Genomic DNA, 18,904 nt, shown 5'->3' with positions numbered 1-18,904 from the left:
CTGCTTAACAGTAGTAATAATTAAATGTCTGTTTTTAAGTAATGATATAAGGAACTTGGAGAGAAATTATGAATTTGTGTTAAGATTTAAATTTTAGTAAAATTCCTAAATTTGATAAATGTTTGAGTATTCTTAATTATAAATGTTTGCCCGAGTCATATCACTACAATTTATTGTGTTCATCTCAGAAAAAAATTTAATCAATGAAATAATATAATGAAGGAAGATAATCCCACAAACCTAAATTGTGTCAGTGGATTTAATGTTATGTTATGTTAGAAGACTTAGGAATAATAAAGAACCATAGTGATACTTTTTTTTACAAAAGCTACCTTTGTATTTTTTCATTGCAGTACTTTCCTCCTTAATATTTAATATGATATATATTTAAATTATTGTCTTGTGTATTTATCTCCTATGATAGGAGATAAATTGATTCTGGTATAAAATAGATACATGTTAAGTTTTCCCCCCTTAATTTTAGAGGGACTAAGATTTTCTTACAGGGTTCTTTCTTTTCTTTTTAAGGTTCTCTATATTCTCAAGATCGAATTCTCCAAGCTATGGGCAATATCACATTAGCTTTTCATCTTCTCTGTGAACGATACAACCCTAATTCCTTCTGGCTACCTTATATCCAGACCCTCCCAAATGAATATAATACTGCTCTTTACTTTGAGGAAGATGAAGTTCAATATCTTCAGTCAACTCAGGCCATACACGATATTTTTAGCCAGTATAAAAATACTGCCCGACAATATGCCTATTTCTACAAAGTTGTACAGGTAAGAGGCTAAAAACAAGTTGCAATAAATATGAATTATATGCATTAAAAACACGTAAATACATTTAAAAGGTTTCGTTTTGTATTAGTTTTGAATAGTGCAGAAAAAAATTCACATTGTTGTAGTGCTTGTTTTTTTTAATATATTCTTATGTTTTAGCAGAAAAATTTTGTCATGTTCAATACTACCCTTTTTGCTATTGGAGGTTTCAAGATCATATAAGTTCATACCTTTATATAGAACTTTTTATAAAATATTTTAAATGCTTTTAAAATGACAAAAAAGGGAACAAAACACAAATATATATTACATTATCAAAAAATAATAGGTTCAAATACAAAAAATTAAAATATAGAACATATGTTACAACTGTAAAAATTACCATTCTCTATATAATTATCTAATACAAATATGATATATCTTATATATCATGCTTTTTATTCTATTTTGTACAAATGAGTTCCATATTTCATTATACTTTTTGAGGGCATGCAGCATGGTGTGGTGAGGTTAAGAGAATTAAAGAAAAAATACTGTCCATTAGGAGGAGAAAAGTTGTTTTGCATTGGCAAAAGGGGCAAAGCTTGAAGGGAAGATCTGAGACTTTCTGAGCTGTCATTGTTCAGCAGATAGGTGGCTATGATCTTAAGTATTGTAGACAAAGAAAAGACTTTTGATCTAAAGTTCGTAGAAGAGGGGAAGACAAGTAAAGCTGTGTAAGGTAGTAAAACGATTGACAAGACTGTCCTTGTCTGCCCTAGCTGATTTGGAAGTTGGCAACAGCAGGAATAGCCCAAATATGTCTAATTAACTGATTATTAAGAGAACTTTCTTATGCAAGGAAGGAGGGAATAATTGTAAACAAAAGCAAAATCTTGTTAAAGGTAGAGGTAGCAATAGGTAGAGGAGAAAATAAAAGTAAGACCTTATAAATTATTAGAAAAGGTACTATGGAATTGTAGAAGAGATAGAAAAAGAACATTTAAAAAAGATAACTTTATTAAAAGAGCCAGTTCAGTGCAGTGGTTAAACGTACTGGGCTAGAAGATGAGGAAATGAGTTCTATACCTATTTTAGGCATAAAACTAGCTGGACCACTTTTTCTTACTCTCAGGGAAAAGGCAATGGCAAATCATTTCACAAAAATTGTTGCCAATTAATTGCATGGATTTATCTGTCTATGTTCACCAGGAATTAAGACTGACTCAAAGAGGGTGGGGGTGGGGAGTCTTTGAAACAACACAGGAAATATTTAGGAGCTGAATTTTTGAAAAATAAACTTAGTATAATAATGATGCACATTATAAACCTTACTTTGTAATCAAAACTGTTTTATGAATAAAAATATACCAAATGTGTAGATTGGCCAGGAACTTGGGAGCTGGGTGATGTAGATAAGTACATTGTACTTTATTATTCCATCATTTTATGTATGGATGGGATAGATAAAGGGAACCATTGTTATGATTCTTTGTATTTGTAGCCTTTTTGTTAACTCCATGTATAAAATAATACAACTTAAGCTACTGAATCTCTTATACAATTAAGTGTTTGCAGAGATGAAATTGAATTCTATGTTCTTTTACTTAATACATCTATAGATTGAGTACATGCAAAGATTTTTGATAGGAACATGTTTACAGGCGAGGTAGAGCAGTACAGGAGAGTATATTTTCATTGATAAATTGGTGTCATGGCATCATGGCCTTTTAATTCACAGTACAATTTTCTTCTAAATGCTTCTGCTTCTAGCCATTTGTTCCCTGTGCTGTACCTAATTTTTTCCACAACTTTTGTGTACGTGTCCATAGTTACTAAGGCTTTATATTGCAAAGACAAGAAAATATTCTCAATGTTTAACATAGTGACAGAACTCCTTATTAGATTTGATTTTGTGACACCTAAAAATCAACCAAAATCTTCTTAGATAACTATTCAGTGTGCATTAAGCTTTTATTGAAAAGAATATTTCCTACATAGAAATGGTATATCATATAGTAAAATCTTTCAACACTGTTGTTTAATGAAATAAAATCTCTGTTGAAATATATTCTAGTGCCTGCCTGCCTTTATTGAATTGTAATGTCAATTTACAACGGTTTTGAACATTTTTAATATTTTAAAATGAAAGATTTGTACCTAGTGTTAGTATTATCATAAAAACATTTTGAAAATTAGGTTAGACAAAGTAGTCCCAGATTGCTTTTAAAGCTGTATTCAGTTTTTTTCAGACAATATAAAAATATGCGATCTTTAGTGAAGCGTACAAACCAGTGTTTGCATTTCCTGCATCGGATGAGGAGAGCACATCTTTCTCCTTCTGTCCTGGCCACTTTTTACAGAGGCACGATTGAGACCATTTTAACAAATTACATCACTGTTTGGTTTGGTGGTAGCATGCCTCATATAGAAGGTCCATACAGAGAGTGGCAAGGACAGCTGAAAAGATTATAGGAAGCTCGCTTCCCGTTATTCAGGATACTGCTTAAAAGTGCTATGTGCTTAGAGCTCAAAGCATTGTTAGAGACCCCCCATACACCCACTTCACAGTCTGTTTCTCCCCTCTGGGAGGAGGTTTCAAAGTATCTACAGCAGGAATACTAGATTCTGTAACAGCTTTGTTCCATGTACCATCCATCTTGTACACTTGCAGGATTCCTTTTTTTCACCATGTACACATTTGAACTAGACTGTGGTGTTTCTCTGTGTCGTGTGTGTGTGTGTAAATGCATAATGGCTATCTTTTGAGAGCTGAATGCAGCAAAATTTCATTTTAATGTATGTTATTTAATGTACATTTAAAGTGACAAAGTTTTCTTTTCTAGTCTAAAATAACTGTTCTTATTTTAATATTTCTTTTTATGTGAAGTCAGTCTTTAGTTTATTTGCTTAATGTATCTAGTTGCTCTAAAATTGCAGTACTGGTGGCATTTTTTTAGTTGGGCAGTTTAAAACATGCCTGGACAAATTGTAAGATATTGTGATAGAACGGTGAAGGCTGAAAGATTCAAGTTTCCTCCCTTTAGAACAGAAGGTGCTATATTAATGAGACGCCAATGTCATAGATAAGCTCCAGCATTTTAAAAAAGAAACCTGGCAACACTTTACCAGGCAAGACTTTTAATGTTGTTTTAAATGATGTTTTTTTAAAAAAAGTATGTCTGCCATATGCTACCCTAGTGCAAAGTTAATAAAGTGTGCCACCAAGTGACATGATATCCAGATTATATCTTATGTGTAATACTGACATTTAAAAGTAGACAAGTGTGATCATTAGCATGCCAGCATTCCAAAGTGAAAGATGCATTTTGAAGGAACAATAGAGTGTCTGTATTCTTTCAGAAGAACTTTGAAAAATGTGTGTTCTGTCTAAAATTGTTTCAAGTCGGTAGTAGTATCACATGCTTTATTGTATAACTATTGTTATATTACTGTTGGGTGTACTCTTTATCATTATACCATAAAATTGACTTACCATGACCGAGTTGGATTCAATTACATATTATTCCCTCTAATGGATAGCACAGTAGAGAATGTAGTAAAAACTGAGAAAATAGCTGATTTTAAGAAAGATGTTTGTAGAAATAAATATTTAAAAATAATTTAAAACACAAGATGGCATGATTCACATGGAATGTTAATTACTAAATAAAAATGAAAAACTGATTCATAGGTATATAGTGGGTGACTAGCATGGCTTTCTAGAAGAGGACATACGGTATAGTTAACTAGAGCCCAGACCGCTTTTGGTGGCCAAAAGACTACAAATCAAAAAGTCTCTGCTTTGAATTTTGTCATTGAATAGACTTAGGTAAGTCATTCTCCTCCTGCCCTTTCACTATGAGAGATAATAATACTGACATGCTTTTATAAGTGCTGTTAGGAATATCAGTGGATAGTGTATATTTATTATTCACTATATGTTTCCTAGTATTTTAATAATAGTATTGTACCTGATTGGAAGGTGAAATGGTTTAAAAGGGTAGCAAGGTATATACATCTTTATGATCTATGTATTTTTAAGAATCATGTAAACCAGATTTGTCCTGTGATGTTTCTGTAATATGTTGTTATTAGTCGCAAAGTCGTGTCTGACCCATTGGAACCCCATAGACAACATTCCTCCAGGCCTTCCTGTCCTCTACCATCCCCCAGAGTCCATTTACGCTCACTCCAACTGTTTCAGTGATTCCGTCCAGCCACCTCATTCTCTGTCTTCCCTTCTTCTTTTGCCCTCAATCATTCCCAGCATTAAGCTTTTCTCCAATGAGTCCTTCCTTCTCATTAGGTGGCCAAAGTATATGAGTTTCATCCTCAGGATCTGGTCTTCTAAAGAGCATGGTTGATCTCCTCTAGGACTGATCGGTTTGATCACCTTGCAGTCCAAGGGACTCACAGGAGTATTCTCCAGCACCATAGTTCAAAGGCCTCAGTTCTTTGGTGCTCAGCCTTCCTTATGGTCCAACTTTCACAGCCATACATTGCAACTGGGAAAACCATAGCTGTATCTGTAATATAGTTGAATCTAAAATCTAGTTCCTGTTTAGCTCTATATATCTCACCAGTCTGCTTGTTGGTTTACAAACAATACAAAAGTTTATAATCACATATTTGATTGTTAATCAATAATACAGTGTCTTGATGAAAGCAGGAGTAAATTTTCAAGATGTTATTTCTAAGCACTTTTAGACTGCAATTATTCTGTGTGCACTTGAAAACTGAGGGATGCTGTTTCTTCTACATCTCTTGTACAAGTTTATATATTCAAAAATAGCCGTTGCTATTAGCAAAGAGCCAGAAGTATAGTCTAATTCCTAAAATAGACATAAGGCAATTGACAAAATATCTTAAGCTTGAATTTCAAGAAAAAGAGAAAAAATAGGCTTGTTTAAAACTTAATTTATGGGGGATTCTTCAGATTATTTTAATGTGTATGTATTTATAATTCTTTCCCCATTATTTAAATGAATATATGTTGCTGCCATTACCATTTTATGAGCACAAATTATATACAGCAAAGTGAACAGAACACATGTTTATTGCATAATGCTTAGTTTTTTGAACATTTGAAATATGATAAAATAAACACAAGAGGGAGCCATACAGTTCATAGACATATACAGTGAAGATTCTTTGCTCTTTGAACACAGAGATTTTGGGTTATGTCTTAAAAGGAAACCCAGCAGTTCCTGTTTTAACTTTCTCTGCACGTGGACATATTTGTAGCTTTATGGAAGGAAAAACTGCCTTATATTATCATTGTGTGCACTTTAGTATATAAAAGCAGAGCTATAGCCTCCCAGCTGTGCCTATTTTCTGCCAGATTGAAAAGAGAATGCAATAAAGTATTGAATAATAGAAGCTCTTTCATATTTTTAATAACATATTTCCATATGTATTGTTTTTCTAATCCTAAGAATAACATCCTAGAAAATGACATGCTGTAGTAAATTAAAATACCAGTGTTGTTTGAATTGCTGCAAAGAAGAAGAGGAGGAGCAAGAATGTCAAAATGAAAAAAGCTAGAGGAACATTACATTCATCAATGTATAAATGATAAGAGAATGAAAACTTTTTCAAGTGTCAGATTGAAAGGAATGAAAAAAATAACAGTTCATCAAAAGAGCAAACATGGGAAAAGGGAGCACTAAATATGATACTTAAATTATAAATCTTCCATATAAAATTACAGTAATATAGAATGATGGAACGCTGGATTGGGAGAATAGTAGTCCATGGCTTATGAACCTTTGTTTAGTGACCATTTGAAGTTAAGGCAACACTGGAAATGCCGTTTATGGTTTACTGACTTGCAGTATCCATGTGGTCATGTGATAAGGAGTCAGATGCTTAGAAACCTACATGTATTAGTGTTGGTTACAGTATCCTGATGTCAGGCGCAAGTAATTAGGAAACAGTTGAGTTCAAAGCACTAACGTTTTTTTTACATGCTACCTATATACAAGACTCTGTTTTACTAATGGTCAAGCCAAATTGGTGCTAGATAATGGTCAGTGGAATTCACGGGGGGGTGGACTTGGGTATTTTGAGGGAGTGCAATGACTCTAAACTGATGATACATTTGACCCTGCCCTTGGGTTCAGCCTGCTCACCTCCTACATCTGGGTCATGTGATTGCCATTTGCAATCTTTCCAACAGACCTCTGATAAGCAAAGTCAATGGATGAAGCTGGATTTGCTTAATGACTTCAGCAAAAGATATTGCATAATTGGGTGTGACTTCCCTAATGATTGCCTTGCATAGCAACAGAAATTCTAATCATAGTTATGGTTGTAAGTAAAGAACTAGCTGTATGAGGAATAGCTGAAAAGCATATTTATCTTGAAGATGAGATGATTAATATTGATAAGAGCTGTTTTACATTGTTCTAGAGCAGAAGTCCCCAGCCACTGGTCCATGGACTGGCACCAGTCCGCAGCATACCAGAAACCGGTCCAGGCAAACAAGCGAGGCCCCATCTGCTGGATGCAGGCAGCACACGAAACTATGCCCCCTCCAGTCCATGGAAAAACCTCTATGGAACCGGTCCCTGGTGCCCAAAAGGTTGGGGGCCACTGTTCTAGAGAGTAGAATTAGAACTGAAAGGTAGAAATTTAGGAGAAGGAAAATTTGTTTAAATATGGGTAAAACTTCCTAATGGTTACAGCTATTTAGTGATGAAAACAGACTACTTAAAAAAGTGGTTGACTTTTCTTTTGTTAAATAGCAGAAGCATAGATCAGAAAACATTGGGGCACTCGCCCAGTAGATATCAGGTTGGTGCCATCCTTGAGTACATCCCACATTGAAGATAGAGCTGTCCTAGAAAGTGCCTTAAATAGTTTAGGACCTTCTTTTGTTTTATTTGACTGTTAGGAAGTTTTATTTTATATTTTTAAGCTTTCCATAGATGTTTTAAATTTACTGTTTACTATGATAGCGGCAGGTGTAAATTGACTGTTGTAGGGTACAGATTTAGTCAATCGTTGGCATACTAACAGAGTCTTGGGGAGTTTGGAATTTTAAGCACAATGTTAAAGGAAAAGTTAAATAAGTGAGTTCAGCTGAAATCTCTGGTTCTCTGATTTTGCTCCTTCAATTGTAGATAAAATGCCAGGGGATCCCACATTTGTTTGACAGTGAATTTTCTCCATGCCAAAAACTTTAAATCTATTTTGTTAAGTCTTTTATTGGATTTTGTATTTCATGGTGCATTCCCAACCTCATCTGTTAAGTCCCTTTTCTGTATCAATAGGAAAGTTCATTGGTTGAATAAGAATTTTCCAATTTGAAAATCATAAAACTTGTCATTTGGGAAACCATTATTTTCTGTATTTTGGACCCTGCTTGCCAACATAACTACTTTTAATTTATTTTTGATGCTCTTAATGACTTACAATTCCATTAAAATCATCTCCCTGAATACTTTGACTGAAAACTCTATGCTTCAAAGCTGTATATGCCAATATTAGATGAAATTGTTTTTGCACATTTTTAAACCACACCGGGGAGAAATATTATGTTGACTACAAAACACTAAGGTCTATTGAGACTCTTCTTTAAAAGATGAGGTTTTTAACCCCTCTCCTGGCCACAGATTCCAATGAGCTTTCATTTTGGCAGCTAAAACAGAATAACAGTATATATTTCTCAGATTAAGTTGCATTCCAGAAAGCAACTCTGTCCACTGAGATGTAATCTGTAGTTCAAGATTCCGTGCCTCATGAGTTAATCATATTATTCCAAAGATATACAGAGTGTATTGTTGGGATTTAATGTTTTTCTCCTTGATACAACAGCAGTTATGAATGTTCAATAAAAATAAAGCACAATAGAAATCTGATAAATCTGGAGTGAAATAATAAAAGAAGATGCATATTTTGAGCGTTATTAAACTGCTTAAGGGACGTATGTTTTTTAGAAATTAGTAATTTAACTAAATTAGAAAGGAGTTGTCTTCTACACTTTTGGCCTAAACAATCTGACTTGATGCGGCACATGCTTGTCATAATAAAAAATAACTACAAGTTCCACTCTATTTCACTCCCCTTAACTGGAGCACTGTCGCTGTTTTGTTTTAACGGTGGTAACCTTAATCAGTTTAAAAGTTCTAGCCTACCCATGACAATTCACACATGGCTGTCATGCCAAAAAGCATGTAAATTATTGAGCAATGTTCTATAATAATTTCACTTGCTTTTAAAATATGCTTGAGTGAGAAGTGTACTAAGCATGCTAATAGAAAAACCAGAGGAATGAACCAAAGTAATGATGTTGATGTGTCTAGAATTTCCTGACCAGTTGGAAAATTGAGAATGATTCTGTACTGAAGTAAACTGCAGATTTTTTGAAAAGGCATAAAGTAATGTGGGGAATTACCTTGATGTCTATTGGATGATAAACTCTCACAAGCATAGCCCTATCAGGAAATTTCCTAACATTTTGTTGAAAATTTGTCTCTCAAAGAATGGACAAATATAAAACCGAATCGAATATCTTTGGTTTTACATCAACCAAGAAGTAAAGAAACAGGAACATTGTTTGGCCCATGTGGCATCTCTGCTCTGCGAGCTTGCTTTGATTGCCAGTATGCTTCCAGGTTCACTTCAAGGTGCTGGTAGTTACATTTAAAGTGTTTCATGCTTGGATTTAGGTTACTTGAGGGATGTCTCTCTCTGGTTATCTGTTCCTGCTCTGTTGTTTCCTGTAGGTGAGGTATATTTCTGGTCCCATCTGTTAACAAGTGTCAGCCGTTTTTTCTATTGTGGCACCAGAAATTAATTAAATCAAAATAAGACAACTAATAGAAATGTCAGTATAATGTGCCATAATTAGGGTGTTTCATCTAATAAAATATTTTTCTTTGTTGACATATAAGTGTTTAAAGTACTTGGACAACTACAGATAGATATAATAATAGTTGTCTTTGAGCATGTGAAGGACTATTATATAGAAGCTGAGGAGGAATTATTTAGAGTTTTCCAAAATACAGACAAAAAAACAATAGGTTTAAATTAGATTTTCATTGGACATGAGGAAGAATTGTCTAATGGTAAGAGCTATTCAACAGGTTGTCTCAAAACTTAGTGGATTTTTCTTTGTAGGAAATAAATAGCAGTCTAGATTGGTTTCTTTTAGAGCATTATAATAATGGATTCTTGTATTGAGCAGAGAATTTGATTTCCCAAGTCCCTTCTAAATATTTCTAAATATTAATATAAATATATTAAAATATATTCTATGATTTTGCCTTGCTGTTAGTGTGTGTGTTTGTGTGTGTCACACAGATACACAACATGCACACTGTTGTGGTTGTGGTAGGTGCTAGGATCAAATTCCCATTAATAGCAGAAAAGTTGGACTTTGCTCTTTAATTATAATCTGAATATGGTGTTAAGCATATAAGTGAGCCAATTTTCCAGGCAACTAACAAAAACGGAATATCCATTTTGAAACCATTACTTTTGAGAACACTGTCATATATATATACAAACTGAGAAAAAGCTTTTTTGAACTTTGTGTGGATTTCTGAATAAATGCATATGTACTGCATATCCGAGAATCTTGGTTCATCATTTTTATTATCCTATGAGATTTAAATAGCTTGTTTCCAAAACAGTTTTATTTATAAATAGCCATTTAAATAGTTTTATTGCTTTTCTGCAACATTGTAGCATGCACTTATTAGCTAAACAATTGCCATAATATTCTTACTTGCACGTTTTAAAAATGCATCATAATTTTATCATGTATTTAGAGTTATCTGAAATAAAATGGGCATATTATTTCTTAAACTAAGACTATACAAACGTAATTTGAGTTTTGCCATTTATCAACAGGTTGCTTCATTTGAATAAGTGTCTATCTCCTTTTGATCAACCTGAAAAATTTGCATGCTATGCAGCAGCCATATTCTATACTTTATTAAATATCTGTCAATTATAAATATCAAGGTTTTACATTAATGTCAAGATAGTACATCAAAAATTCATGGAATATGTGACTTTTTCCAAGGGTATTTAATACTTAATGCATTTGTGTCATTTTTCTTTCTAGATATATTGACAGGTTTTATTAAGAGTTTGTTAGGGAGATTTCATTTTTACAGAGGGACTGTGAAGTGAAACTGCATGCTAAATCAATTTTTTTAATCAGAGTATTTTTCTCTTGATCATTTCAGCTAAGATATGCTAACATATGTTAAAAATACTGCATTTTCAAAAATACAAAATAAATTTGCTGTGAGACAGTATAATTTTGTATTAGGAGTATTTCCTGTGATGTATTAGGAGGGAGAAAGATGTCTAGAAATGTGCACGTACCTCTCTGGAGATTCTCAGAAAAAATGCAGAAGGCTTTAAAAATTATTGTATTAATCTATGGAACTTCATTTCTTCTGTATTTAATATGCTGTATACTATTTAATAATTAAACATCAGTTGCCTTAAAATGTAATATTGGACATTTACACTTTGCTGGTACCGTTTTGGATTTGGTAAGTGAACAAATATAAACTTTATAAATCATAGTTTATATTTTTCACTTATTTTCTGGAATCGAAATAATCTTATTTAGATACATCTTTGCCCCAAAAGTAATTTCAAATTATATTCAAAATAGGGTTTGCATTTTGATCTGGATGACCACTCTTGTTTTCCATTTACAATAGAACCAAGTATCATGTTTCCCCAAAATACAACCTACTCCAAAAGTAAGTCCTAGCTTGATTTGTACTTCGTGTGCCCAATATAAGCCCTACCCCCCAAATAAGCCCTAATCAAGACCCCGCCCACTCCAGGGTGCACAGGTAAAAATTAAACTAGAGTGGAAATGGGGGTGGTGGTGGAGCTGCCTACTACTTACCTTCGGGCAGTTGCAGCCAGGCCTTCCACACCCTGACACCTGCCCCACCGGCCCATTTCTTCTGCAGCTGGCAAGGCTTTCCTGAAAGCCTCTGCAGCCGATAACAGAGCTCTGCTTGATCCGGAGCTCTGTTATCAGCTACAGAGGCCTTCAGGAAAGCCTTGCCAGCCGCAGAAGTTCCTGAAGGCCTCTGACAGCGAAAAGGAGATCGGGGCCGACGTGCGCAAGTCAGGTGAGCCAGTGGATGACATCCCCAGAAAATAGACCTGGTGCCATTTTTAGTGGCAAAAAAAATTAAGACAGGGTCTTATTTTCAGAGAAACGGGTATTAAATATTAAATCTGATATTAATTGCTGGATTTCCTTATTTCTAGGAATGAAGGTGATTAGTTTGCTTCACCCTCCTAACAAACTACAAAAGAAATATAAAAAGAACTATATAAATTTATACAGTTTATATAAATTATAGTTAAATTTATTCATATAAATAAATCTGACTAGGTTGCTCAGTGGCTAAGACACTGAGCTTGTTGAGCAGAAAGGTGGGCAGTTCGGCGGTTTGACTCCCTAGTACAGGTCTCCTGCGTGAGCAGGGGGTTGGACTAGATGACCTCCAAGGTCCCTTCCAACTCTGTTACTAAACTATATACATCTAAAAAGAACTTTATAAGAAAATTCGTGGTGCAATCTACAGATCATAGAGTTCAATTTTTCCTATCTACAAATCTGTCTTGACTGGACAGCATCCTATAGTTGTTCAAAGACAGTTACATCATTGGTAGCTAACTATAGCATACACCTCTGGTCTACTGTGGCACCCAGTAAAATATTGGGTGTTGTATTGTCCCATTCACTATTCTTCATATTTGGCACTCCCCTAACCATGCTACTGGTTGAGATGAGCAATTGCACACTATTCCAGTACTCTGCTTAGGATAGTAACCTGGAACAAATATATTTTGAACACCAGGCACAACTTGTCCTTTTTTTTTCTTTCTTGGATTTTGAATAACTCCAAAGGTTATACTGGTTCTATGTGAGTTTTGGGAACTTTTTGTTCTATGGATGGTGTTTTAACTTTAAAATCTATTCCCTTTTCAATATCTTATAGTTTGATATGAGATGGGATATTATCAACAGGAAAGAAAATTCTGAGCAAATGTGGAGCCCTTGGTGCTCTCTGAGTTTGGTAATTGGATAATGAAACATCTGCCAGGAAACAACCACATTCAGACAGCACCAAGGATTCCATAGTTCAACTAGATAGAGAGCTAGATACATGCTCTTATATTGGAATACTGAGCAAATGTAATTTGAACTTTGATACCTTGATTACATTTATCAAGGTCAATGTGTGCATATTTCAGTGTCTGATACCTGGTGATATATATCTTGGATTCAGAATATCTTAGGAAATGGGCAATTGAACAAAGAGTTTTATTTTCATTTCTAGACCTTACTGGAGGCTTTGTTCCATGTACTCTGTGCAGTTCTCAAACATCTGCTAGATTACAGTGTTATTGCCTATTTTCAAAAAAATAATAATAATTTGCTGTTTGTAAATTTGGTCTAGTCTGTTGCAAACAACCTGGGAAAAATAGCCTTCCAGATGGTTTGAACTCAAATCCCTTAGTTGATCAGAAGTAAAATGCTGCTCTGCTCTGTTAATACGAAGATTTTTACCTATAGTGAGATAATTAAAGTAATATTTAAATGTCTTTTCTTCATTTTCTATAACTTGTTATGGCTTTTTTAATCAGAAAGGGATTTTATAAATATTCTATTAATATAGAATGCATGTGCTACTCTTTTAAAGGTCAATGCTTTTATATTCTATATAGTAAAATTATCTGATTAATTACCATTGCTGAAAATTTTCCTAAGAAAAAATTGTCCTTTTGCATTTTTAAGACAAAAGTTTTTGATCCTGCTTTACATGCATCCTGTCAGTAGATGGAGACAGAGCCATGTTAGTCATCTGTCCTTCAGAGATAAATCCTGATATAATTGTTTATAGGAAGACTTTTCAGTTGAAAGTTACAAAAAGTAAATATAATTGTGTATAATGTTGTAAACTCATTTTATCACATGTATAGTTCATTAAAAAGCTTAAATTGTTAATTTTAAAATAAATGTTTGCTATTTTTAAAAGGTTAATCTCTAACAAGCTATCTCTTATTTCCACGTTTGTGAAATTTTTTTCAATAAAACATCTGCTTTTTAAGAGGTTTTTAAATAGCATCTTAAGATTTTTCCTGTCATTATGATTTTAACTAAGTTCTGATTATAGTTATGTGTAAGCTGTTATCTGATTTTTATTGTTACATGTTGTCGTGTTTATTCATTAAATTTATATCTCTCACTCAGGAGTTCAAGGCAGCATACATAATAATCCATTCTCCCTCTATTTCTACATAGTGGTAATAGCAATAATGTCAACTTCATGATCATCTTTTATTTTAGAGATGTCTTATAGTATCTTGAAAGTTTCATTCTAAATAGTGGCATATATGTCTTATTAAATAAAGTAGGGCTTTGACGCAGGGGTGAAATGCTCCTGGTTCGGACTGGATCGCCCGATCCGGTAGCGATGAAGGTGGGTGGTTTGGAGAACCGGTAGCAAAAATCCCTCCCCCACCCATTGCCCGGCTGAGCCGCGCAATCATCAGAGGCTTTTTTAAAATTATTTTTCAAAGCATTTTTTCTACAACCTCTTTGGCCGAAAAAATGCTTTTAAAAGTAAAAAAAAAAAAAAGCCTCTGATGATCCCGTGGCTCAGCTGGGATCATCAGAGGCTTTTAAAAGCATTTTTTCTACAACCTCTTTGGCTGAAGAAGTTATAGAAAAAATGTTGTTAAAAGGAAAAAAAGCCTCTGCTGATCAGGCAAGTCAGCTGAGATCATCAGAGGCTTTTAAAAGCATTTTTTTTACAACCTCTTCAGCCGAAGAAGTAGAAAAATGGTTTTAAAAGAAAAAAAAAAGTTGGCCACGCCCACTCAGTCATATTACCACACCACCCCCAAGCTACGCCCACAGAACCGGTAGTAACAAATTTTACATTTCACCGCTGCTTTGACATTAACTAGCTACTTATTAACAGAAGCAAACTTAACGTATGATTTTATCAAAAATTGATCCTCAAAATCTGGCTTTCCTTGTATTTATATTATCTTTTTGCACCTCATCCTATGTTTCAATTTGATTCTTCTCCCCCCCCCCCCAATGATTGTTGAGAGCATTCTCATTTACTCGGAGATGCTCTAATAAAATTATACAGAGCTTGTTTGGTTGGTTTTGTGCCTCAACTTCTGATAACTGTCCCGAACAAGTTCCCAAAGTTTTCTTGGCATTATTTTTGGAAGTAGCTTGCCATTTCCTTCTTCCAAGGGCTGAGAGATAGTGACTGGCTCAAGATTATATTGCTGTTTAGAAGGAATAGAACTCCAAGCATCCTGGTTTCTAACCTTGGTGCCTTTAACCACCGCACTTGATCTTAGCAATAATTATTTCTTAAAATAACCAACAACTAACTAAATTTGCAATGAAATTTTCTATGTAAAATGAATACTGATTTGAAAATTAGTTCAGAGACAAGATTTTCAGAGCTAGTCCATCCACAAAGCTAATTTTAAGGGGTTAGAGAGAATGGACACCTGGGACATAACATCCAATTGGCAGCCTTTTGTAATATATAATTTGCCTAAAATTGTGCACTAAGCACAAGCTTTTGTTTTCTAATTGATTTACGGTTTGAGCCACTTTTACTTCATCCCCTACTGTCCTGCACACAGTGCCAGCAAGTACATTACTGTGAGAGATGATAAATTACCATGCACTTGTGATGCTAATGCATCAAGACTATAAAAAACACGCTGTGTTGAGCTTCTTACTTTAACAATGTTGCAAAGATAGGTCCATGCAAGTCTCATTTCCATTGGTAGAAATAACTATTCATTTGATAATTTCTGAAGCCTGCTTATTCAATTGTAATTGAAATATTAAAATGATCTTTTTAACAGATCTTAATAACTCAAGAGGGGGAACATTTTTAAGTATTTGGTAAAATTCTATCATTTTTAATGTTATATATTTAAACATATAAGATATGAAGAACTTTTAAGTCAGTTGGGTAAAATCCTTATTTTCTCATCATAATTAAGATTATTTTCTGGTCCTATTGATCTGGTATATAGTATGACCAATACCTTAAAGGAAAAAAATGTAATTGCCTCATTAGTTTCATTTGATAATAGCTGTAGCACTGTCCTTCACCTACCCATCTGAACACTGTTTCAGTGTTTTTCATGTCTTTAGTCTCTAAAATATATCTATCCTCTGAATTATTATTTTTTTTACAAAAAATAGGATACAGAATAAGTAAAAGTAGTTTAAAATACATTTACTCTCACACAGTGTGACCAAGTTAAAAATTAAAACCCTGAGAGCAGAAAACTTTTCACCAGTGGCTTGGAGATAGGAGTCTACCTTAAATTCTTGTGTGCCATTGTCTGTGAGTTTGAGTCTTTGAAATATGAAGAAACAGATTTATGGCGGCTGCTGGGCACAACAAATTAAGTTGACAGTGATGTATGAGAGCATAATAGCATGATGATCCCTCTGTAGCGCGGCTGGACGCCTCCTGCTTCATTTGGCTCTTGTTAGGATCTGTTAGGCAGCTAAATAATGAAATTCTGCTGACTGATTTTTGTGGGGGTTTTGTTTTGCCTTTTTCCCCTGTTCACCTCTCCTCTGAATTCTTTATTTCTCAGACCCATCCTAATGCCAGCAAACTGCCATTAAAGGATTCTTTCACTTACGATGATTACAGGTTTGTTTCCCTTTTTATTTAAAAACTAAGTTGTTAAGTTTTCAGATTTCTTCCCTACCCCCAATAATCAAGTTATTAATCATGAATCCCTGGTCCCATCATAATACTTAGCATTAAAAATCACAGAGTATAATTATTGCGGCCATCTGTATTTAATCTTCAAAGTTTGTTAGCTAACCAATTAGCATTAATTTATGGTTTCTTCTAAAATACATTGTTACGTTCCTTTCTAAAATTTCTCTTAAATCATTTTTGTTTCTGTTGCTGTTTAATGTTCTGAAAAATAGTTAAAATAAGTGAGACTTCTTTGAAAGATACTGTGACATAATTGATAACACTATAAAGTTAAGTAAAGAAGTCTTTCTGCGCCTCTCATATCCTAAAAATAATTCCTAATTTTCTAGTTCCTTCTTAGTAATTTTATAACACACTGAAGTATCTGTTTTATGTACTGTTGTTTGTTTTTGACTGCTGCCTGTTTTTCTAGATTTTCAAAAGATAGGATTCTGCAGTTGTTTGACTTTAATAAACCCATAATGGCATTTAATATATAAAATATGTCAATTGTTTAAAATATATTAAAACAAAAAGTTACCGCCATTAACTTCTTTTTGGCTTCTTAGGTGGGCAGTTTCCTCAGTCATGGCTCGACAAAACCAGATTCCTGCTGAGGATGGCTCTAGGGTTACATTAGCTCTGATACCTTTATGGGACATGTGTAATCACACCAATGGACTGGTAAGGACTGTTTCATGTGAGAGAGAATAAATGCAATTTCTTTATTCAGCATCTTTTTTTTGGGATAGGTATTTTGTTTCATACCAATCAAATTAAACACAAAGATATTTGTGTTTAATTGGGTGCGATTCAAGGTGTTGGTTACCACCTTTAAAGCGCTCCATGTCTTAGGACCTGGGTATGTACGAGATCGCCTTCTGCCACCGATAGCCTGCCACCGGCCAATACGCTCCCACAGAGAGGGACTCCTCAGGGTGCCGTCGGCCAAACAGTGTCGACTGGCGACACCCAGGGGGAGAGCCTTCTCTGTGGGGGCACCTGCCCTCTGGAATAAACTGCCCCCAGAGATCCATATGATTCCCGACTTACGTACCTTTCGCCGTGCCCTTAAGACTCTTTTGTTCCAACAGGCCGGACTGGCTTAGAAAATGAATTTTAATTGGGTGTCTGTAGTTTTTAATACAAGGGCCAAATTTTTATATATTTTAAATTGTTTTTAAATTTTATGTGTATATGTTTGTTTTAATATGACTACACCGCCCTGAGTCCTTCGGGAGAAGGGCAGTATAAAAATTTAATAAATAATTAATAATAATAATAATAATAATAATAATAATAATAATAATAATACTATTTTAATATATGACTTGATTTGGAAATATGATTTGATCTTTGAAATATGAATGCATTCCCATGAAAGTTTATTATTAAAAATAAATATTAAATACAATATATTCGAGAGACGTCTATTACTGAGAACTGTCTTATGTGTTTTGTACAGTGAAGGAACTAGTAGTGATGACCTTAAAACAACTAAAAACAACTTCACATTGCTTTTGTTCTATTGTTGGTAGAAATTAGTTCATCATTTGGTTAAAATTAGTTTTAAAAGGCATGAGAGTGAAATCTTTCAAAATATGGAGGGCTAAGGAATGTCTTATCTTTGTTTACTATAGAAAGTTAAAAGAAAACTTGAAATTCTTTTGAAACTTTTTTCTTGTTTTTTCTATGTTCTTTTTTGCATTTAATATTCTAGTATAGTTGTCCTATATATCTCCATTTTTACATTTCCCTTTCCTATACTTTTACCCCTTTCCATCTTAGCCTAGTAATATTTTATCTCAACACGTTTCTATGCCTTTTGTCTCTTAATGTACATTTAATGCCAGTTTAAAAGTTTCCTTCTCTCTATATAACTTTTCCGTTTTGATCCTCTTATGCAATTTTCTTATATTCTGTTTAAATGAGATATGAGATTCTCCCCCCCCCCAATTGTTTCCTTTTTTTTCTTTGCTTCAAAGCAACAGGAGGGAAGCTGACTTTCTTTGGGCCAAGTTACAGAGGGAAGCTTGTTAGCTTTCCTCTTGTTCTAGTTAAAATAATAGCAAGAAATAAAGAACTGATTATCCGTGAATCTACTATAGTTCCCCTATGTTGCCTCTTTGATAAAAGCTCAAGGGTCTGTCTTTTCTTTTATCTTAAGTGGTAATTACAGGTGTTGTAGGAATAAATAATAATTTTGCTTAAGATAAATGGAAAATGTGATATTAAAAAGTCATAGAATATGCTAAATGATTATTTTTGTTGAAGAGCTGTAGTACTGTATCTCATGTAAAATTCCTCAGTAAAAAATACTGTTTGTTTTGATGCATAAAGTTCTTCTGCTGCAAATGAATGTTTCATTTTATC

The 18,904-nt window shown here is 33.9% G+C and overlaps 1 protein-coding gene across 1 annotated transcript in view; it reads left to right on the top strand.

Annotated features, from left to right (window-relative positions):
- The window catches only part of SETD3 (SET domain containing 3, actin N3(tau)-histidine methyltransferase), a 58,475-nt gene that overhangs the window by 20,277 nt on the left and 19,294 nt on the right, over nt 1-18,904 (top strand). Inside the window, exons 6-8 of the mRNA XM_070941681.1 lie at nt 529-785; nt 16,419-16,477; nt 17,101-17,215. Coding sequence (XP_070797782.1) covers nt 529-785; nt 16,419-16,477; nt 17,101-17,215 — 431 coding nt within the window. The remainder of the gene's footprint in view (nt 1-528; nt 786-16,418; nt 16,478-17,100; nt 17,216-18,904) is intronic.

Source organism: Pituophis catenifer, unplaced genomic scaffold (assembly GCF_029215685.1).
Source record: "Pituophis catenifer annectens isolate HBS135680 unplaced genomic scaffold, rPitCat1.0.hap2 SCAF_1, whole genome shotgun sequence".
NCBI lineage: Eukaryota > Metazoa > Chordata > Lepidosauria > Squamata > Colubridae > Pituophis > Pituophis catenifer.
The sequence above is the reverse complement of the archived record's forward strand: the minus strand, read 5'-3'. Positions and strand labels throughout refer to the sequence as shown.